This window comes from Pelodiscus sinensis, chromosome 8 (assembly GCF_052426305.1).
Source record: "Pelodiscus sinensis isolate ZL-2025 chromosome 8, ASM5242630v1, whole genome shotgun sequence".
NCBI classification, from domain to species: domain Eukaryota; kingdom Metazoa; phylum Chordata; order Testudines; family Trionychidae; genus Pelodiscus; species Pelodiscus sinensis.
In genome coordinates this window covers 52402256-52426277 of record NC_143059.1, presented here as the reverse complement: position 1 = coordinate 52426277, position 24022 = coordinate 52402256, and the positions used below count along the sequence as shown (strand labels likewise).

General features: G+C 44.0%; 1 protein-coding gene across 1 annotated transcript in view; it reads right to left on the bottom strand.

The window, feature by feature from the left end:
• Window positions 1-631: 631 nt before the first annotated feature.
• Window positions 632-24022, bottom strand: part of TEX36 (testis expressed 36) — a 47447-nt gene continuing 24056 nt past the window's right edge. The window contains exons 5-6 of the mRNA XM_089780349.1: window positions 5545-5575; window positions 632-1077 (exon numbers count right to left, since the gene is read on the bottom strand). Coding sequence (XP_089636475.1) covers window positions 763-1077; window positions 5545-5575 — 346 coding nt within the window. The 3' untranslated portion in view covers window positions 632-762. The remainder of the gene's footprint in view (window positions 1078-5544; window positions 5576-24022) is intronic.

Genomic DNA, 24022 nt, shown 5'->3' with positions numbered 1-24022 from the left:
GCGGGTACTTCTTCAAAAAGGAAAAGTAACACTATCCCATTTTACAAATGGGGAACTGATGCACAGAGATTGTGACCTATCCAAGATTACCGCAAGTCAGTAGAGGAATAGAAAATAAAATCCACGAGTCCTCCTAAGACTCCTGCTATAAACATGACAACTCCAGCCTCCTTTCCCAGCCCATGGAACAGATACAGCACAGTATAAGTGACAGCAATAGAACTTTCCCCTTGCTGCCCCAATGTGATTTATGGGAAAGACCTTTCAGAGTTCTATCCTAAGGTTAGATCAGTCTCCATTCCATTCATGGTGTGTCTGAGTTTGCCAGCTGTGAGGAGGATTTTTTTTTGTGAAGGCTTAAAAATAATTCACTCAATGTAGGGCTTCACAAATGTGCACAGAGAAGCTAGTATCTGTAGAGAATTATTTTGCTTGTTAAAACGTAAACCAAATTTTTGGGAACGCCCTATTAAAAAACCCACCTCCTGCTGTGATTTGGCACATGTGGTCACAATCAGGCATTTTAATTCATAGCAATGATTCATCAGCCGGAGGGCTTTTTAGAAAGCTGGACTGTAAAATTAAGAAACAACCACCAAGCCTGAGGAGAAGAGTATACATTTTTAATTGTATATACTGGTGTGTGCTATAACAAGTAATGTTGAAGAAAGCATATTATGGCTCATTTCAAGGCATCATTTAAATTCTAGCAGCAATGTACAGTAACTACCAAATTGTAGGGGAAAAGGTTTTGGATTTAATTTAATCCTGCAATATGCAGCAAGGGATTAAATCCAAGGAGAATATAGTTCCCCTTCTTCTGTCTTTCACCAGTACTCCCCACTTCCTTCTGGGTAGTGAGGATGAAGACAAACCCTCCAGAAAGATCTGGAGTGGAAGCAGTAGGAGATGGTAATGCCTGGCTGGGGATTTCCTTTGGTTTCCAACCTCCCTATCAGAGAGTGGAGCAGCAGCAGTGACATGAGAGACAAAGCTGCCCAGCCAAGAGTCCTGTAGCTGCAGTCTCTTTTCTACAATAAGGTGACCCATCATCATCAGGGTTCTTCTCTCTTCGCTCTGACGGACAGACATATAAATAATGCATCAGTTTCTCTTGTAACCTCTTCATCTTCTGAAAAGCAGGAACTTGCATTGGCATTTTAATGTATTCCAGGGAAGCAATTTACCTCTTTAGAATTATGATGTGTAGACATGTGGTGGAGAACAATAGGAATGATTTGTCTCTGAGCTGCACACACTACATACACATGTATACACACTTTGAATCTTATGATAAACCAAAATAATCTGTCTGGAACTGTGTTTCCTAATCTATGGTAACTGCCAAATCTATAGTTTTATGGTATAATACCAATATCAGACTTAAACTTTTCACGTTATTAATACATCAGTTCAGAGGGTATTGATCTCATGAGATGGTAATTGCAGTGATTAGAAGAATCACATGGAGCCACAAAAGGCAATGCTATACTTTTGGAATGGCTTATAATTTGACTAGCAAATGTGAGGTTTCCTTGGGGACATCAAATTTATTCAACTAGCTGTGGATCACATGTAGCCCACCTTGGGTTCAGAGTAAATCAGAATTTGTATACTCTCTTCTCATTTCAGGAACTGTAGGATTAAATTATTATAGATTTGATGGCTCTCAAGCTCTCACAATAACATTTATGAGACAGTATTGGTCAAACATGGCTGAAGATCTGCTTCCATGCATTCTTCCATGCAGAAGCAGCCCTGTCCTTAAAATTGGAGTCAAAACTTTGGATGGACACTATATCAACTAAGTGACAATGATACATTTAAACCATCTGTAGATCTTCTGGAACAGTCTGGCCTGCCCCGCTCCAGAGCATGGAAATATCTCCTGTTAAAGCACTGAGAACATGTCCACACTAGAGAGAAGATCGACCAGACAATTGAACACTGGGGCAAGCCCCAAATTGGCAACTGGTACTCCTCCTTCTGCAAGGGAAGCCAACGGGAGTGTGTGCTCCCATCAGCCTTCTGCAATGCGGATGCAGCGGCAGATCAGTTTTAGATAAGCTGACTCCAGCTATTCATTTTGTGTAGCTAGAGTGGCATACCTTAAGATGACCTAACTGGTCTAGTGTAGACAAGTCATTAGTTGCTAATTTATTTGGATTGGCTGCATTGGGAGCTCTGGAACCTCCAGAACTTTTACAATTTTGGAGGAGCATCCTTGACCAGCAGTATTCTCCTATGACTTTATTGCCCAAAAAAATCAGCCAAAGACTGATAATTTGAGAGTTGCTTGGAATAGAAATTTGGGGGATACACAAGAATCTTTTACCCAATGGAGTACAACTGTATATATGATTAAGGTTTTTTTAAACATTAAACCTGAGACTAAGGCTTATTCACCTAAAGATACTTTAAATATACTTATGCCCACATAGGATAATGGTCATAGACTTCATAAATGCTAGTGGCTGTTGGAAATATAACTCTCTTGGTGCTACCTTGCTTAAGGTTGCTGAGTGCCCCTGTATCAATAATTTCTGGTATGAAGCAGGCAGAAAAAACCAATCTGATATTGAATGCTAAATTGGAGCCCTCCTCTTTAAGTTTCATTCTTGGATATATTTGGAGATTGCCTGGTCACAAGGCAGTGTGGTTCCAATATGCAGTCTTGGCCACACACAAAAATTAATCCTGTGAAAATGGAAAAGTCATTTCCCACCAAACACTGATGTCTGGTTCCGTGATATGGCTGACCTTGCAGCGAGGGAATGACTGGCATTCTGCAGAAAGAGAATGCCCTCAAAATTCAAAGAAATTGTGACTTTTTAGAGGCCCGTGATTAATGTAAAGCCTGAAGATTGGCATGTTCCTTTCTCTCCCCTTCCTTTATACTAAACTTTATTTTTTGTGTACAGGCACTCCCCAAGTTACAAACATCCGACTTACCAACATCCTCACATACAAATAAAAGCTCACCTACAGCCTCATGGAGAAGGCAAGAGCCACAGATAGTGGCTAACAGTACAAGTGCTGGAGGAGCAGGGGGCAGTCATGTAGTCAGTCTGGAGAGAAGCGGCACTTTGAAGGGGAAACCTTTCTTTTTTCCAACTGCACAGCTACTCCTGATCCTTTGGAGTCCTCCAATCCACACTCACATCTCTTGATGCATGTTGGTGAGTGGCAGCTGGGTGCAGGCCAAAGAGGGGGGTGGCTAGGGGATGTGACTGGCCTCAGGAGCCAGCGCAGAGCCCATAGAGGAAGGGGTAGCAACCGGGGGATGCCCAGAAATCCCCTTCAGAATCTCCACCTATCTTCTCATTCTCCTCTAATTAAACCTGCCTTTCCTCAAGCACTAGCCTTCAAGGTTAAATACAAAAACTATTTCTAATATTTTTCATTGCAAATATGCAGTATTTCAGCTGCATTATTGGTTAAATAGTCTTTAGTGGGCTAGCATGGGAACTTAACTACTATTATAACATTATTCTTTCTATGGGAAAATACTTTCTGAGTTCCAAACAATCAACTTACAAATGAACTTTTGGAACACAACCCATTTGTAAATTGGGGACTTCCTGTATTATGATGAATCTTGTATTTTGGCACACGTATTTGGAAATTAATAATTATAAATAAATATAAAGTGTAATTTAATAGCAGACTATCTTTTCCGCTAGTGAACTTTATTCTTCCTTCTGTTTATTTAAACTTGACGTTCATAGAATGTTTTAATCTTATCTCCTTTGCTCCCTGATAATATCATTTCTCATGTATCTGTGTACTTAGTATGTATTTCTGCAATTTATGCATTTTGAAGTCTGTATGAACAGTGGTTATTAATTAGATTTACTCTGTTCCAGCCCATTTTTTAAAAAAATTGTGATTCAAATTACTGAAATTCACAGCATTAATCTGAGCCATATTTTGGATTGTAGTGGACCTATTCTTGATTTACATCAGAGTGAGAGATCAGACTCAGGCCTCTGGCCAGACTCAGGTCATAAGCTTTTACACTCTTCTGCCAATATACTTTGATCTTGATCTGACACTCTCATAATGCATCCTCAGTAAAACTGCTAACAACTGAATCAGTTTTCTTTAACTACAGTATACATTAGGGCTACGTCTAGACTACATCCCTTTTTCGGAAAAGGGATGTAAATTAGACGTATCGCAATTGCTAATGAAGCGGGGATTTAAATCTCCCCCGCTTCATTAGCATAAAAATGGCTGCCGCTTTTTTTCAGCACGGAGTTTTGCCGGAGAAAAACGCCAGTCTAGATGCCGATCTTTCGAAAAATAAAGCCTTTTCCGAAAGATCCCTTATCCCTCTTGAAATAAGGGATAAGGGATCTTTCGGAAAAGGCTTTATTTTTCGAAAGATCGGCATCTAGACTGGCGTTTTTCTCCGGCAAAACTCCGTGCCAAAAAAAAGCGGCAGCCATTTTTATGCTAATGAAGCGGGGGAGATTTAAATCCCCGCTTCATTAGCAATTACGATACGTCTAATTTACATCCCTTTTCCGAAAAAGGGATGTAGTCTAGACGTAGCCTAGATGTGCACAGGAAAAAATATAATTAAAAGGCTTGCATAGCAAATACTGCATGAAGCTTTATAACAGGGTGGACTGTCCTCCTAAATTACCAGATCCAGCTTTGAAAGGGTCATCTGATTCTTAAAAAGGGCTGAGAGCTCAGTGGAAGAGGACACTTACACCCAACAAGGTTGCTGATATTGGATGGGAGGGAAGGATGTAAGGAGAAAAAATTGCTGCAGCCTGCTTTGGGCAGGAAAATAACTTGACTTGAAAGGGCATGAAGGAAAGGCTTGGACAGACAATGGACATGGCCTCAAGTCCTTCCTGGACTAGGGTGGGTCACAGGCCAGCAGCCTACACACATACACAGAGCACAATATTATGAGAGCACCTAACTTAATTGTACTAAATATATTCTTTGTCTTAGTGTGCTACACAATCTGGGACAGTTCTGAACATTTAGTCAAGCTATAGTCTGAAAGATCCCAATGAAACAACCAACAGGCACACACCACCCCTACCCAACAGCTGTGTGATGAAGGGAGGAGAATTGGCTAAAACAGCAGAAAAGGAATTAATCTAAGTGCCAGTGGTAGAAAGTGCATTTGCCTTTCCCCGGGGGGAGGTATAGCTTATTGGTTGGAGCATTGGCCTACTAAAGCCAGCATTGTAAGTTCAATCCTTGCAGAGGCCACTTGAGGCAAATATTTGTCAGGGATGGTACTTGGTCTTGCTGTGAAAGCAGGAGACTGGACTCCATGACCTTGTACATTCTAGGAGATAGGCAATCTCCATTAATTTAAATTTGTGCTAATCAGAAACTCCCCATTTCTCTCCCTGACTTGTGAGACTTCCCCCTCCTCTACTTTAATTGCTGCATGAGTGTGATCTTTGCCTTTGTAGTAAATACACACAAAACATCTGAAGTGTATGTAAAAACTAGGATTATGGGTAGAGGTTATTAGTGACTCATTTTGACACTATATTGATGCTGACTTACCACAATGTCTCCTTGATCCTGATTTTGGACTCTGTAACACAAGTAATAAATACATAAGGAACATAAATCATAGCTTGTACCTGCACTATTGAACAGGATAATGGCTTTTGGATCCCCACCAGTGCTGGAAAGGTGAAAAGGACTCCATATCCTATTATCAAACCATTGAACTATCCAGACCCTATAACATTCATATAAGATTTTTATAACGTGTCTTACAGTGATGAGAGTTAATACGAACCTCAATGACAGTATTAGATATGGGAAGACAGTGGGGGAGGCGCTGCAGAAGCTGCATACACAGAAACATGGGAGGGCCAAATTCTGGTGGAAACCCGTATGATTGTAATAAGACTAGCAGAGGTTCTAACCTATGTAGTGGACCTCTAATGCAAGCAGCTTCATTCTTTGCAAACCTGAATTTTCAGGGGTCATAAACATTAGCCTGAACAGAGTGAATTTTAAAGCCAACACCTTCTCTTTGGCATTTTTCATGTATTAAGTGTGTTCATCACCTGTTGAATTAGTGCTGTCAGTTTTCATTCCTTAAATGCCCAATCTTTCAATGGGAATTAAGGTTGCATGAAAGTCACTATCTTAGCTGACAGAGCAGAGACTAAACCAGCAACCTCTAAAAGTATCAGTTCTTTAAAAGTATCTAAAAGTATCAGTTGCTACAGCTTGAACTAAAAACCAACAGGCTAAGTGGAGCTGTAAGCATAGTAGGGTGACCATATTGTCCTATGCCAAACATGGGACACCTGGTAAAAATGCTCTGATTGAAGTGAGTTCAATGGCAATCAATCAGAACTATGCAGTTTAAATGTTCAAACTTGCATTAAGTTGGCTGAGCCCCCATTAAAAAGACATACTGCACTATTGTCTATATATATTTTTTAAAAATGTGTCTGTCTGTGAGTCTGTTTGTTCAAGAACTCCTCCTAAACGGTAAGAGCTGGGACCACCAGATTTGGTATGCAGCTTCTCCTCTCCTAAGTTAAAGCAAGGTCATAGTTTGGTTGTGCCAGGAAAAGGGGATGTGCCTACAATGTGATTGTTTTCCACAACATGAAAGGGGGGGGGGTTGATTGGCGGAGAGATATACTGTGGTGTGATCCCTTGGGACAGCCACAGCAGCAAGACAGTGGCCAGCTGGGGCTTGAGCTCACCATCTTCCTGGGCAATGGACTGGGAAAATGGCCCTATTGCTCCAAACCCCTAATCCCCGACCCTCAGCCCTTGGACCACAACCAAGGCCATACAGTGCTGCCCCAGCTCCCACACCAGGGGACACTGGGGTGGCCAGATACACCAGCCTGTTCCTGATTCCTGCAGGAAGAGAGGCCAGGGAAACTGGGAATCCTGACCTGGTCCCGGCCCTGTACTCCCAGACCTGCCTGGGCACTGGAAACCATTGCTTGGCCCTGCCCCCCCCCATGCTGGAGACACCAGGAGTGCTGGGAAACATGGTCTGGCCTGTACTACCCCAGGAGACACTGTGGGGAACATGTGACAGGATATTATTGGTTTTGCATTTGTCCGTTCATCAAAAAGATGATTCTCATCTATCAACCTTAGGGTGGGAATTGTTGTGTGGCAAAGGCAAGACTGCTTGGTACATTATCTCACACCAGCATGCTTCTCAACAGGATCCACTCAAGCTTTTCTGTGCACTCAAAGACAGGTTTCCAGTGTTCCAAGTACTTCAGAGATGTTGAAAAAACATTCTTTACTGCATTGTAAAATTTCTATTCCTTAATTTCCCCACCCTCAACCAAAGACTGCAGCAGGGTCTGTGTGTGTGACAAATCGGAGCCTCATGCTAAACTATTTTGAAGGGTATGAATGTGCAGTGCAACTTTTGTCACCTATGAGTCATTTCTCTCGATAGCCTCTAAAATCTTTGGCAAGGTGGCTGCTAGCTTACTGGCCAAAGGAAGCCCCAGTTTTGTGCAAGGGTCACTGAAGACTTTCTTTAACAGTGCTGGGCATGTGTTTTGACAGAGAAAATATGCCTTGTGCCCATCAAAAATCAACAATATTCTGTCTAGCACTGGTCCAAGGGAAAGAAATCGTGTGCTGCCATTCTCTAACAATTTAAAATTCTCAAGATCAACAAATTGGGAGAAGTCTTTCAGTTCTTCAACAGGAATGGTGTAAATGTGAAAGTATTCATAAACTTTCACATTAAAGGACTCCAAAACAACTGGAAGACTGACAGCTGCTGTTTGCAGCAGTTATGAGCAATGTGAGCACCACAACCAAAACCAAAGATTCTTCCCTTACTTTGACTTGCAGTTTTCACCATATGTTGTTTTTCCCAGCATGTTTAGCACCACCAGAATTTGTACTGGTATTCTCTGCACACAGCCCAACAAGCTTTTTCACTAAGAGAATGTCTACACAGCAGGACCAAAGTCTAATTAAGCTACACAACTCCAGCCACATCAATTGCATAGATTAAGCTGAAATAGCTTAATTTGGCCTTTGGCACTGTCTATACCGCAGGAAGTCAAAGGAAGAACACTCTTCCTTCGACTTCTCTTACTCCTAATGAAATAAGGATTACTGTGAGTAGGAGTAAAAAGTCCTCCAGTGCGACATTATTTCAAAATAAAGGCTTGTAGTATAGATGTGCACTATGTTATTTCAGAATAACATTAGTTATTCTCAGAGGGGTAGCCGTGTTAGTCTGAATCTGCAAAAGCGACGAGGAGTCCTGTGGCACCTTATAGACTAACTGAAGTGTAGGAGCATAAGCTTTCGTGGGCAAAGACGAAGTGGGTCTTTGCCCACGAAAGCTTATGCTCCTACAGTTAGTCTATAAGGTGCCACAGGACTCCTCGTCGCTTTATTAGTTATTCTGCTTCTGTGTAGATGTATCCTAAGAGAATGGTTCTCAATCAATTGATACAGAAATAATCCTCACTGCTTGTCAGATATTTCACATTGTAGAAAAGAAAACGTAATAATATTTGTGTTTACCCCATCAGAGGGAGCACTAGGGACTGTCTGTGGCCCAGGGTTAGCTCAGGGGGCAGGGAGGAGGTAACCCGGGGGTGTGATGTCCTGGAGAAGCTCAGGACTGTGTGCAGCTCGGGAGGGTACCTCAGGGTGCATAGAAGGAGTATCTACAGGCTGTGTGCCAGGAGGGCTTTGTGGTTCTCCTGTTCCTTGAGGGCTCTGCCAGACATGGAGCCACGCCCCTCACCCCTGCAGCTCTTTCCATCTGTGTGAGTAAAGGGGGCTGGTTGCTGAGGGGCAGTTTCAATCTCTTGCACCAGCATCAGTGGCAGGAGAGGAGGGAACAGCACTACTGCCTTGAGCCGTGGCACCAGCCAGAAGAACATCTGTTCCACCCAGCCCGGCTCCAGCTTCCTGCCTCCAAACTGGCCAGGGGATGGGAAGAGAGAAATAGTGAGTCTGTCCCTGGGGCTGCCCTGCACTTGCACTGAAGTTTACTGGGGGGGGGGGGGGTGCAAACATCCCCAGTGCTGCCCAGTTCTGCCCATGGGCTCAGGGGCTTCTGCTGCATAGGGAGCAATGGGAATACAGGATTCAGTCCTGGCACTCCCATATTCAGCTTTGTTCATGGGGGGATAGGGACTTCAGCCCCTCAGCTCCTATTTTCAGCCCTGCAGGGTTGCCAGGGCTTGTGGCTTCAACCCTTGTGGTAGGGGGCATGTGAGGGATTGGGGCTGCTGCCCAGGGGGGAGAGGTGTGCTGAGGATCAGGTTTTCAGCCTATGTGGTACTGGAAATTCAGAGAGTGCCCCACAGGGCTTCAGCTCAAGGTGCTGGGAATTCAGTATGAGAGGGACCACCAGGGATCAAGATTTCAAGCCCCACAGTGGGTGCCGGGGAAAGGGCTGGCAGACACCCCCCTTTTGAAATTGCTTTAGGGTGCCCATGGGCAGGGGTGGCACACACCCCTCACTCACCCCAATACCCTTACCCTTCTATCACATACAGGCTGCCTCTCTTCCTACTGGCCTCTGAACCCTGCTTGAGAGCACCACCTGCTGGCCACCACCTGTCGCATTCACCTGCCAGTCACAAACAGGAGGCTGCTGTGGCTAGGCTGATGATGACTGATCAGAAAGGGGAGCGCTGCAGCTGAACATACGGAACAATTCACCCTTAAAAAAAAAGTCAGGATAGCTGTAAGAGGGCCGAAATATGGGACTGTCCAGTTAAAAATGGGATGGATGGTCATCCTATGTAAGAGGCTCATGTCCTTTGCTGTCCAAGTGCAGAGGAGGACCTGTAACAGACTCACCTTTGGGTTATGGATACTTGGCACTCTGAAGGATCAGACCTCAGTTTTTTGCCTTTTGAGCAATAAGGGTAGCTGTGCCATATATTCCCCCTCCCATTATGACCTTTGTATTTCACACCTAAACCATGCATTTGTATACAAAGGCCCATATCAGGCCTGGGGAGTGATTTCTCTCACACCCAGCAAGCATAATTATTACCATTGGGTATGAAATCATCTGCCGCTAATATGAACTATTACAACGTTGATTTTTAGGGTTTACTTTGTTTTGTTTCTTTTTCAGAGGCACCATGATGGCTGGAAAGATACACTAGAATAAAAAGGGGGTATGTTCTAGGAAACCAATAATATGTCTTCTGTAGTACCAATAGCATATTGTGTGTGAATTGTGGGCAGTCTAAGAATACGTAATACAGGACAGGTTGGACCTCCCTGGGACGGCACCCTGGGGACCTGACCAGTTCTGGATGAGGGATTTTGCCAGACCGGGGAAGTCATTTGTGGACCCCTGGCCCTCCCAGCTGGTTCCCCACCTCCTGCTGGCCCTGCTGACCCCACTGGGCAGCCATTGCTGCCATGGCTCCAGGACCCATCCTGCAGCTGTGCCCACCTGCGGGGGCTCTGGAACCCACAGGGCAGCCGTATGTGCCACACTGGGGCTCTAGGACCTGCACGGCAGCTGCGTGCTGGGGCTTTGGGTCCCACAGGGCAGCCACACGTGCCGCAGCTCCCTGCCCCACCAAGCTACCGTGGCTCTCAGCCCCACTGGGTAGCCCCGCTACCACATGCTCGGTGGCCTTACCATCAGCTCGCTACAGGCAGCTCACTTCCCTGCCAGCCCCGTAGGGATCAGTGCTGCTGGCACTCCACCGGGACTCTCTGGTCCTGCAACATCCATGCCGGACCATGGATGTTACCAGACTAGAGAATCCCATTTAAGAGAGTTTAATCCTATGATATATTGCAATAATAATTAATCTGATTTATTTTTTACTTTATGTAATGGAAAACCATCTCTTGACCTTTGTAGAATAATTAATCCATATCCCATTTGAACATTGCCCCTGCTTAGGCAACTAATGAACGTAAGTTCACTTATTTGGATTTATCAAGGACCAAACTGTGTCTTCCTGGTTGAGTATTAGCTTCATTATCTTACAATTTAACAGGCATTTGTGATTAGCACCATGCATGCAGTTGATGATCAAATGATCAACCAACTGCTGGTATTGGGAGCCTAGAGCCCCAGTGTGGCCTTGATCCTCCAGTTGATAGTATGCACATAAGTGCAGCAATCTCTTTGCCAGTTGCAGGATTTGGGCCTTTGTGATCTATTTGTTATTGGCCTTTCGGAACACATAGCCTGTCTTTAAAGTTAGTCACAAAAAAAATCTATTAAGTGAACCATCTAACAAATATATTTTAGCTTGTTATTTGACACATGATCTTATGTTTATATTGTTTGTGCAGCAGTGCATGAAATATTAAAATTAAAAGGCTTAGGGACTGCTGAGAGAAAAGAGAACAAAACAACTTGAGACTTCAAAAAAAAATCATCAATATGTAGTATATTTACATACTGGAATCAGAAAGAGCTTGATTATGCAAGTTAGAGATTCTGGGGTATTTTTGATTCATGATAAAACTATGACAGATATGTAGAGAAAGAGCAAGGCTTGTCAGAGCTTAAAATATGAAAGGTTTGTATTCTTAGAAATCTCCATTATGCAAATATGGGGCTATTCACATGGATTTTACTAGACCATGGCTGTAACAAAGCCTTAGAAACATTCTGTTGTATACTCATGATAATTTGGGGGCATGTTTAATATAAAATGCTGAATAATAATGACTTTTTCTTCATTATAATGATTTCCACTATATCATCTTGAACACAAGAACAAGCTTAAATTCCCACTGCATCTAATTTATTATTACTGCTGTAGATATTGTTTTGTGTCAGAGTGCATAAAATATTTCTAGAAACATATTGCAAAAAAACCTACAGGGGGAAATAGTAAAATATAGCTGGTTTTACAAGTTATTGAATTTTTATATTATATCAGCATGTTAGCTCTGGAGTGAAGCTGTTTAGGAAAACATGATGGAAGTTTTCATTAGCAAAGGTTTTCACAAGTACATTTTTTTACATTCTTTGTACTTTTTATGAAGAGCAAATATGTTAAGATAAGCTTGATATAGGGGTAGAATATTGTGGAGAACACCAGTAGTTGTGACAAATTCTTTCACATTGTAATTACAAGCACATAGACCACATAATGGTGAATGAGTTTGGAACTGTTGAAATCAATGGAAATTAGGAGCCTAAATACTCTTGGGATCTGGCCCTAAATCTTTATACTTTGGCAATGAGATCAGAGTCTAGACATTTTGAAATGTAAGAACAAGATGAAAAATAAACTGGATAATTCAGCTGCAGAGACTGTGATTTAGCTCAGCAGTAGAAACAACTAGCTTTTAGTAGAATTTGATAGTGCTAGATTATATCATGAGGCAATGAGGTAGAATATCATCAGCCTCTCCACCATGGAGGGTGACCCTGATGCTGGTGGCAAAGGAGGAAGTGGGTGTCTCCTTGCCATTTCTCAGCAGGATCTCTCTTTTGTGGTACTTTCAGGTGAAGCCATTGGCAGGAAAGGGGTAGAATACCAGTCTGCTGCATTACACCCCATGAATACCCACTTAGATATCTGCTCAGGAATTAATGCTGCACTAACTCTACACAACTGGCTAGGGAATCGGCCAATATAGAGTTATACTATCAGGACAGGAAAGGCAGAGCCAATAGAACAGCAAGGACCCTAGTTCTTACACAGATGCTTCATATCTGAGAACTGGGGTTTGCCTTCTGTGTAGATTTTTTGACTCCTCAAGGTAGGAGGCTTTGTGGCTCTTACTGTCTTTACTTCCCTAAAACTCCCTTCCACCTGAGGGACTTAATTACCTGAGATCTTGGCACGGTTCACCTTATTCTTTTGATCCTCTTTTCTTCTTCTTCTTCTTCTTTTTTTCTGGAGAGGGGGAGGGGGCTTATTTCCTCAGATACATCCAGTATCCTGAAATAGCATTTTCCTCATCTTGACAGCGCGCCTGTTATTTCAAAATGTAATCAACATGACAGGCACAATATTCCAACATCCCAGTAAATCTCATTCCATGAGGATTAAGGGACTTGTTGGAATAGTGGCCTATTGTAGACAGCATCAAATTTCAAAACAGACTATCTTGAAATAAGCTCAAAATAAGGTATGCAATTTGCATAACTCAAATTGTGTAGCTTATTTTGAGCTAGTGCTGCAGTGTAGATATACCCTCATGGAGTTACCCAGCTAACAAAGAGCCTCATTCTGTAATTGAATTGGAATGGATAGGACATGTGGAGCCCAATTCACTTCAGTAATGGGAGTGTCTTCTCAGATGGGCCAAGGTGCAGGATCAATGCTTAGATGCTAATATGAAAACCTACCTTCATGGTATGTGTGTCCCTACTGCACATTTCTCTGTTAGAGGGGATCATATAGCTGACAAATATGCATAAACTGTTTTTTAATAAAAAAGTACAAAACCAGAATTAAAGCAAAGAAGCCTCTCTAGTTTTCTTGCTTGTTTGTGAAAAGGAAAATAATGCTTAGTAAGAATTCCAAATTTCACATATATTTACTTAACCTTTGACTTAAAATAGGGAATTTAGATACTTTAGAAAGGCTCTAATTTGTAATATAAGGCACACTGCAGCAGCTTTAACCAATATGCAAAACAAAAAATCAAGCAAACACTGAAATAGGATTTACTGTCCATAGCTTTCTCCAAAAATCATTACACACATGATCCCATTCATTCCCATGGTTAGCACACATACAAAACTTGGAGATAAAAACATAAGTGAATGTTGAATTAGAACTAAATTCATAGCTAAATCTGTTAAAATAATTTTCTTTATACGATTTTCTCATTCTGATTCAGGTAAGTAGATGGATCCAAGTTACAGAGCTATATCAAGACAAATATTTTGAACTGTGTAACATAATGAAAAGTAAATTTAAAAACACCTTAAAGTCTGTAAGTCTCTTATTCCATGTCTGAATCAATTTACTTGCATTCCTATGACCTGATTCTGGTCTGGATTTACACCAATGAAACCTGGACTAACTCCATTCACAAAAATAGAGTTACATTAACATACAACTGGTGTGAGATCCAAATCAAGCACTTTCCTTACTACTTAGAACTGTGGTATGAACAGCTATTTGCCCTCTTATGTTATGTAACTTTTACCAGCTATTTTAAGATAACCAAACAAGAAATGTATATTAGTTCTTAGAAATTTAGTTTCAAACAACAGTTAGCTAAGTAAGGCAGAAAATTAAATCTACATATATAGACTGGCCCCATAAGAATTGTACAATGAATATGATGCTTTGTCTAATTCTACTTTTGTTACTGGCTTTAGACACTTTTGACAAAAGGTTCTGCTCAGTAATACTACAGTCTTGTTAATGATTAGTCTTTAAACCTGGTACTTTACCCTACCCATGAAATATTATGTAATATGTTGATCATGCTGTTTTTTAATTTCTCCTTCACTGGAGAATCATTGTTAAAAAGACCCACTGTATCCCAGGAGAATCAGGAAATTAAACTTTATTGTCTTTTGACTTTCCTGATAAATTGATACAGCCATACACCATCTGACTACCATCTAAAAGGAAGCACAGCATGAAAAAAGGCACTGCCAAAGTGCCACTGATTAATTATCCAATAAGATGAGAAGCTCTGTGTACACGGGCATTAATGCATGCTTAAAATGCCTTTTGAGGTAAAAATGTCATGAAATTGTTATAGAATCCAATCCTCCAAACATTTACTAATATTGAACATAGAGTTGCCACCTTTGCAGTACAAACAATGAGGTCATCTGGGATGATCCTCAGCCCATAAAACTGGATAGCTGACAGGCATCTTTAGAGATTTCTCAGCACTCTGACCTTAAAAAAGGATGATCTTGAAAATATCTGGGCAAGTGGCTGGCACTCCTAGCTGGACTGCTCACAGTAGCAGGCCCTGTGCTCTGTAGCAGTTATTGTTTGTCAATCTGGGCCTTTAATACAGACTGTTATTTCTGATTTTTTTTAAATAAAAAACTTAAACAGAATTTACTTTACCCTAAGGAATTAGCAAGTTTCCACGTGTAGAAACTGCCTCTTATTTTTAAAGAACATTAAAAGGGATACTGAAATTTGTTATGAGGCTTACAAGAGCGGTCAACAAAGGCTTCCCTTGTCAACCGATCTGCGTCTAGACTGCCGCACTGTGCCAGATCAGCTGATTGTCGGCACAGCGCAACGGCCATTTTTATTTTAATGAAGCGGGGTTATTTAAATCCCTGCTTCATTGACTATGTCGAGTAAACTACTTTACATGGCTCCATCGACGGAGCCATGTAGTCTGGACACACCTTCTTTGTGCTCTGGTTGCCCTGCTTTTGGACACCACAGCACTCTCTGCTATGGGGCTGGAGCTGCCTCCAAGCAGTCCTCAGTTCTTGCAGCTTTTGCTGGAAGTTATACAGCACTTTCTGCATGCAGACTCCCAGGCTCTGCAGTAACCCAATCCCCAGCCCTTCTGGGAGACCCTCCTTGGATCTCTGTGGGTGCGGCTCCTGCAGCTGGATCCTGTCCGCCCTCCCCTGGACAGTGGGCCCTGCCACCTCTGGCGTCTGAACACCAGTGCAGACTGGTGGGACCGGATTGTTTTGGAGCAGTGGGGAGACCAGCAATGGCTTCAGAACTTTAGAATGAGGAAAGACACCTTCATGGAGTTCTGTGAGTGGCCCGCCCCTGCTCTCAGGCAACAGAACACGCACTTGAAGTGTGTCGCCATAGCCCTCTGGAAGCTCTCCATGCCGGACAGCTACCGATCCATGGGGAACAAGTTCAGCATGGGGAAATCTACTGTCAGGGCCCTGATCATGCAGGTATGGTATTCTTGGGCTATTGTCCCAGGAGAGGGGGTGGACTGCAGGAATGGGAAAGGGCGGGTGGGAGTGGTGCAAGCCCCCTCCCATCTGGTCCCCCAACTACCTAGCATCTCTTTACAACAGCCACAAGAGATATTTTTCAGTGGTCCTGCAGACCATGACTGACCACCAGGGCCAGTTCACCAACATATATGTCAGGTGATCAGGGAAGGCACACGGCACACGTGTATTTAGGAACTCTGGAATGTTCCATAAGCTGCACGCTGGAACTTTCTTCCCTGACCGCACCATCAGGGTTGGGGGATGTGGAGATGCCTGTCTGCCTGGTGGGGGATGCAGCCTATCCCCTCCAGCCTTGGCTCATGAAGCCATACACCAGCCACCTCAACCCCTCTTATGAACGGTACAATGCCAGGCTCAGCAGGGCCCGCATGATCGTAGAGGGTGCCTTCAGCCATTTGAAGGTGTGCTTCAGATGCCTCCTCACCCGTCTGTACCTTGGGGAGGTCACCATGTGGTGGCTGCATGTTGTATATGGCACAATGTGGCTATGTCTAGACTACATGGCTCCATCGAGGTTTACCGGAGCGGTCGACAGAGGCTTCCCTTGTCGACTGCGGCACGTCTAGACTGCCCCGCTGTGCCGGATCAGCTGATCATCGGCACAGCACAGCAGCCATGTTTATTTTAACAAATCAGGGATTATTTAAATCCCCGCTTCTTTGCCTATGCTGAATAAACTATTTTACATGGCTCTGTTGACAGAGCCATGTAGTCTAGACATAGCTTCTGTGTGAGAGGAAGGGGGAGGCATTCCTGCCAGGGTAGGGAGTGGCGGCTGACCACATTGACAGGGCCTATGAACAGCCACATGCTTCTGCCATCCAGCAGGCCCATCAGGGGGCCGTGTGCATCCTGAGGCCCTGAGGGAGAGCTTTTCCCCGGGGGACCAGTGACACTCTCTCGTGGTCTGCCCCACTAGGGGCTTCTGCTTCATCCCTCACTGTCTTTCCTCCAGTAGCCCCTCCCTTCTCCCTTTTCCTAGTGATAAAATAAACGACACATTGTTTTTGAAAAACTAAAAACTCTGTATTTTTTTGGTTGGGGTCAAAGACACTGGGGAGAAACTGGAGAAAGAACCTGAGAGAGGGGAGGAGAGAGGGAAAAGTTGAGGGGGGGGAGATGGAAACCTTGGAGGAGGGATCTGGTAGGGGGAAGAGGGGTGAAGAGAGACTCAGGGCTGAGGCTGGGAGTGGTGCCTGGCTCTGTTGATCCCACTGCCGTAGGTGCAGGGGCCTCGTCGCCACGAGGATGGGGAAGATGTTGAGGGAGAAGTGGGAGTGGGAGAAGGAGCAACAGCAGGAGTGGGAGCAGGAGCAGGCATCACGCTCACTATGAGGGAGTGCACATCCATGCACAGGGAGAGGCCCTGCACCAGCCAGGTCTCATGTCGCAGCTGGATATCCTCCTAGAACCTGCGGTCGATGGTCTGCTCCAGGGATTGGAAAGCTGCCAGATGCTGCCTCTGGAACTCATCCATGGGTCGGTGCCACCTGCGGATGCCTCGGGTCCAGGAGGCTGTCCCGGGTGGTGTTGACTGTCCCCCTTCTCAACGCTGGTCTGAATGTGGAGAATAGAGAGAGATGGTCAGTCATCCCAGGGGACACTGTGCCTGAAGCCTTGTCCTCATCTGTGAGCCAAGAGCAACAATTCTCAGCATAATCAAAGGAGATGTGCTTGGAGCAAGGCCATGTGCGCTATGGCCAGTGAGCCCAGATGTCCCCGGGAGTGGGTGCTGCCCCAAGAGTGTGGACATGCTCATGTGCTGTGTGCAGGACTGCTGAGTGTGTATGTGTGCGTGTGTATTTCCCCAGCCTTCTTCTAGAGCTGGCTTGTGGAAGAAGGGTGTCCCGCCCAGAAGGGAGTCCCACCCCGAGGTCAGGAGTATGGCAGGCCTCTCCAGACACCATGTGGCCAATAGCACAAGGGTCCTCTGTGGCACCCTCCTGGGGCTATGTGGCCAGGAGCGGCACAACACATGCTCCCATGTGCACAGGCTGCTGCGTGATCCCCAGGCAGCAAGGGCCAAATGAGGAGTGCCCAGCTACCCCCCGCTACCCATCCTCTCCACCCCCTGTGTGAAGGGAAAGTGATGCCACTCACATGATGTTCCTTCCCCAGATTCAGATGATGCCTGGAACATGTCCACAGGGAGGGGTTCTGGCTCCTGGGTCAGCTGGGTGTTGATGCCGGCCTCATCTGGCTCCTGCTCCTGCTCCTCCTCCACCTCCTCATCTCTTTCCCCTCACCCCTGTGAGGATGACGACAGGTGTCTCAAACCCAGAGTCTATAACCAGGGGGACTGCCCCATGCCCCAGGATGCAGTCCAAATCCTTGAAATAAGAACAGGTGTGGGGTCTGCCCCAGAGCAAGCGTTGCCCTCTCTGTCCTTGGCATATGCCTGGCAGAACTCTTTCACCTTCATCTGCACCTGCTCTTGGGTATGGATGTGCCTGTTGTTGGCCAGGCTGTCAGCCATCTGGCCATAGATGTCCGCATTCCTTCATCTGGTGCAGAGATCCTGGAGGTTGTTCCTGTCACCCCAAAGCTCAATAAGGTCCAGAATCTTCGCATCAGACGAGGAAGGCATGCGTCTTTTGTGACCATTGGCAGGCTCCTGGGAGCTATCTGACTGCTCCCTGGCAGCAGTGGAACACTGGGTAGGAGCAGCAGACTGGCTCATTTTAGGGGCCAAGTGAGTTTGTGGACAGAATGACCAGCAGAGCATCCTGGGAAGGGCTGGAGGCCCCCTATTTGGAAAAAGCAGCTTTTCCCTGCGAAATATCTATTTTGGAATAGGCATTATTCTTCATAGAATGAGGTTTACAGAAGCTGGAATAAGCCGTCTGTTATTTTGAAATAGTGGAATTGCTGTGTAGACGCTCACAAAGTGAATTCAGAATAACGGCCATTATTCCGAAATAACTTTGCTGTGTAGACACACCCTAAGTGACCTCAGATAAGTTGTCCTTAGTCTTCTGCTAATGCATCAGTAAAATGGGAATCTACTACTTATCTACTTCATCATAGGGATATTGTGAGTCTGGAGTAAGTAATGTCTCTAAAATGCTTCATGGAAATTAGATGAATTTTTACGATTCTAGAAATCTCATAGCAGGAGAAAAGCATATTCCTAATATTTCTCTTATTTTACAAGATAAGGCAGGAAGTGTGGAGCAGAAATGCATTGCTTAGAAGGATGCAGGAGACTTCTGCAGCTATTATGTGCTGCCAAACTTTTAGTAAAGGGTTCCCTTAAAAGCTTTCCATTTCATTTAACAATATGTCTCCCATAGCAGAAGAGAAAGGGGGCTACATGTCAAGCTGAAATAAACTGACCCATCTGATTGCACTTCTTCCACAGATGTTGATTTCTCCCTATGAACTTAAGTGGAATCTAGGAACTTGGGGCTCCTTTGTGTTGGAATAGAATTCTCCCCCAAATAAAAAATATTCCTCAATATTTTCTAATTTGAACTGGCACTGCGTAGCATATTCAAAAACTTTTAAAATATAAGCTAGACATTTCATTTGCAAATATGTTATCATTCAGATATAAGAAATTTAGAAAACATTCATCAGAGGAAAAATAGAGTTGACAACCTCTGCTGACTTATCATAAACATTACACAGTTACCTGGGTGAATAATAAACAGAGTATATTTTATGGTTAATCCACACACACAAGCCAAATTAAGGTCATGCAGGATTACTTTCTTGATGAATAGATTTCCCTTTAATTAGATGTTCTAGAGATAAAGCATTAGAGATCTCACTCTATTAACACTCTGTTGAGAAGGCAGACATAAAAAACAAAACCAAAAAACATGAGATGAGGGAGATTTATGTAGTCTTTTCTTTCTCCACAGTAAAATGGTTTCCCAGAGTTTGCCAGCTAGTGCATCCTGGGCAATTCAGCAGAGAGGGAGTGTCAGGAAATAAGAGAAGGTTCACAGATAGCTTGGATGCAAACATACAAATATTTTCTCCAAGGGTTCAACTTCTATTAGGAATTCTGAGATGACCAAACTAATATTAACTAGTCTAACTTGGTCCCAGGCTTGACAGATCTTGCACTGGTATGACTATGTCAGTTAGTTAGGGATATGAGAGAGCTATTTTACACTAATAAAGTTATACCAATACAAACTGTAATGTGGATACAATTATACCTGTGTAAAGGTGTCTTGTACTGGGAACAAGCTATATTACTAGAATTTCATTTATAACAAAAAAACTCCGCATCCATGTTACATTTATCCAGAACATCTTAGTTCAGTTCCTCCCACAGCCTGATGAGAAAGTATTTGAACAGCAAATTTCCTATTTCAGAGGAGAGTGCTCTAGTCACTGGTCTGTGGAAAAGTACCAGATGGGTTTCTTACAGAGGTCAAAGTAAGCTGGTGCACGCCCATGTGCTGTTCCGGCAAAAAGGAGCTGGCCAACTGGGGAGCTTGGCTGCAGGAGGCATAGTGAGCTCCCAGCCCAGCTCCTGGGGCTCCCCTGCAGGCTGCTACACTAAGCAGCAGGCAGCCAAGCAAGTTAAAGGTGTTGGCTGGCGGGCATGCCCCCCCATTGATCTGGGACTGCCCCAATTGCAAGGCTCTCACATTATAGAGCAGTGGTCCCCAACCATTTGAGGTTGCTGGGTGCCAGAGGGCGTGGCCGTTCACCCGCCGGGCGCCAGAGGGCAGGGACACTTGCGCACCCGGGGGCGGGGCCCCCACCATAGCCATATGCCCGTGGGCGGGGTCCCCCCATAGCCGCGTGCCCGGGGCCGACGCTCCCCCCTCCAAGCGCTGCACGCCCGGGGCCGGCGCTTCCCCCCCACACAAGCGCCACGCGCCCGGGGCCAGCGCCCCCTCCAAGCGCCGCGCGCCTGGGGCCAGGCCAGCCCTGAGCACTTGTCGGGCGCACACAAATGCCCCCACAGGCGCCATGGCACCCAAATTCATACCAGGACACTGCTTTCCTTTCCTTTCCTGTCACAGTCAGGGAGTGAAGGGAAATTGAACAGTTTGCTTCATTCCTCTCACTCTGGCTGGGGAGGGCAGGGAGCAGAGGAGCTATGCACTTTCCTCTTGCTCCCTGACAGTGACAGAAAGGAGAAGAGCAAGCAGCGTCCTGGTATAAATCCCCTTCTGTCCCCCAATTTCCCCCCCCATCCTTTTACACACACACACACACACACACACACACACACACACACCACCCTCAACCTTCTGCCTTGAACCCCCTGCACTCCACCCCACACTTAAATTTCTTATAGGTACTTTTGTACCACAACCCCTCCCCAACCTCCTGCCCTGAGGATCCCCCTGGGGGGTTGCTATAGAATAGTACTTGTAAGAAAGTCAAATTACATTTACCCCTGTCTTCTCATTCTCTTGTTAAAGTTGTTTCACTTTAATTAATGAATAACTGGTCTGGAGAGAGTGATTTGCTCTATAGCTTAGTGGTTAAGACATTCACCTTGTCCACATCTGGCAGAAGGGGAAATGAATTGGCATCTCCTACTTCCCAAGGGTATGTCTACACTACCCCGCTAGTTCGAACTAGCGGGTAATGTATGCATACCGAACTTGCTAATGAAGCCCGGGATTTGAATTTCCCGGGCTTCATTAGCATAAAGCTGGCGCCGCCATTTTTAAAAGCTGGCTAGTGCGAACCCCGTGTCGCGCGGCTATACGCAGCACGGGCTAGATAGTTCGAACTAGCTAGCTATTCTGAACTATCTCTACGCCTCGTGATACGAGGTGTACAGATAGTTCGGAATGGCTACGTAGTTCAAGCTATCTAGCCCATGCCGCGTGTAGCCGCGCGGCACGGGGTTCGCACTAGCCGGCTTTTAAAAATGGCGGCGCCGGCTTTATGCTAATGAAGCCCGGGAAATTCAAATCCCGGGCTTCATTAGCAAGTTCGGTATGCATACATTACCCCGCTAGTTCGAACTAGCAGGGTAGTGTAGACATACCCCAAGTGAGTAGCCTAAACAGTGGGTTAGAGGCTATGAGGTTTTCCTTTCCTTTCCCTCCACTTAGGCTATGTCTACCTTGGCGCAATCTTGTGCCAGAGATGTGCAAATGAGACTAAGCGTGGAATATTGCTGAGCCTCATTTGCATACCTAATGAACTGCTATTTTTGCAGAAGAAGCTCGTGCGCTAGAAGGAGCTGTCTACACTGCCCTTTCTTGCGCAAGAAAAACCCTCTTGTGCAATGTCGCTATGCTGATTATTTTCAGGAATAACAGCATTGTGCAAGAGGGTTTTTCTTGCCAAGAAAGGGCAGTGTAGACAGCTCCTTCTAGTGCAAGAGCCTCTTCCGTAAAATGGTGGCTCATTAGGTATGCAAATGAGTCTCGGCAATATTCCACGCTTAGCCTCATTTGCAGGGCTCAACAAATAATACAATCTACTGCGAGTAGATTGCAACCCGGAAGAGCTGGGTTCAGGCAATTTGCGCATGCGCAGAACGATCTGCGCATGTGCAGATCGCTGGACAGCACGGCTGGTGAGCAGTGCTCACCGTGGGTTGGCAAGCCCTGCTCATTTGCATACTTCTGGCACAACAACCCGCCAGTGTAGACGTAGCCTTACTGTGGAATTAGGCATCCACTGAGCACACCTATCAGATGAAGCAACATAGGCAGAAGAGCAACTATTTTCTAAGGTTTGGGCAGCTAAATTCCTAAAGGCAGCATTCACATACCCAAAGGCAGAAACATCAATGTTAAGGGACCTTTTACAATAAAAATATAGGTGGCAAGTGAGTTTAGGCATGTACTGATTAAGGCAGAGATTTGTGGATCACTGTAGCACCTAAAATTGATTGTTAAGATGCCTAAATCCCTTTGTGAATCTGGTCTCAGAAGACCAAACATTCCAACAGATTGGGCTTCTTATCAGTCATTTAAAATTAATATATCAAATTAATATAACTACAAGAATACATTTACATATATTGTCTCATATGCAAATGTATTGTTCAGAATATCAGTGGGAGTTGAGAATATCTGGGAATCACTGAAGATATTTTAGTAAGTTCAACTAAAACCATTTAAATTCCACTTTGGAAAGAGACATGTTTCCTTCACTTTTTCCTTGGAATCTTTATTACAATCCTATTTGAGAATTTACAGACAAACTAAGCCACAACTACTTTTTAAAATAGTCTAAGTCAAAATTTAAGCAGAGCAAAATGAGTTAGAGAAACAAATCTGGAATCTTTTGATTGTTGAGGGAAAAGCATAACAAACCAGAGACTCATTTCACTATATTCATTTGCAATACTAAACCACAGATACACATTCTTTCTGCATTTGTAATGCTTTTTCCCCGAGATTACACTCTTGAGTATACTGAACAGTGTGGGGTACTTCTCATACCATATGATTGGCATGAACATTGGTTCTGAATGAGTTTGGAGGTGAAATTTGTTGGCCAAAGCATTGGAAAATCTGATTTAAGAGCTGACAGACTGGTTCTATTTACTCTGAAACAAACAAACAAAATTATTCTTTTTTAATTATCTGATTTTACTTGGCCTTTTATCTGTTTTTGTCTAGTTTAATGATGTTTTGTGTTTTAAAATGTGCAGTACCTCAGTAGGGGGCACTTTAAAAATAAAATCATCATCATCATTATTATTATTATTATTTCAACATGTGCTAAGGAAATTACTACTTCTGGAAATCTTCCAATATATTTTGATGTGACATGAAGAGATTAAAAATATGTCAAAATAACTCTTGTTGCATCTTTCCAACTCAGTGAATTCAAAGTGGAAATAAATGTATTTAATAGTCACGTCAACTTTTCCTAAAAGTTTGTGCTTTAGTTGCCTGTACTACACTATTTTGCACGGTAATGTGTTTGTTTCCAGATTGTTCTAAGATGTGTACATTTTGGTTTTGTAATGATAAAATATATGAATTAAAATGGTCTGCAGAAGGAAAACATGTTATTTTTGGACCCAATCTTACAAGTCTTCTGCATGTTGCAATCCATAGTAGTTCCTTGTGCAAAGGGTTGTAGAACCAGCCTTCGTTTAACTTAATGGTTGTGGTGGTGTTTAACCATGAAAACATGAACTTTTTCCAGATCCAATTCCTGCTAAATTTAAGGAAATCCTTCACACAGCTT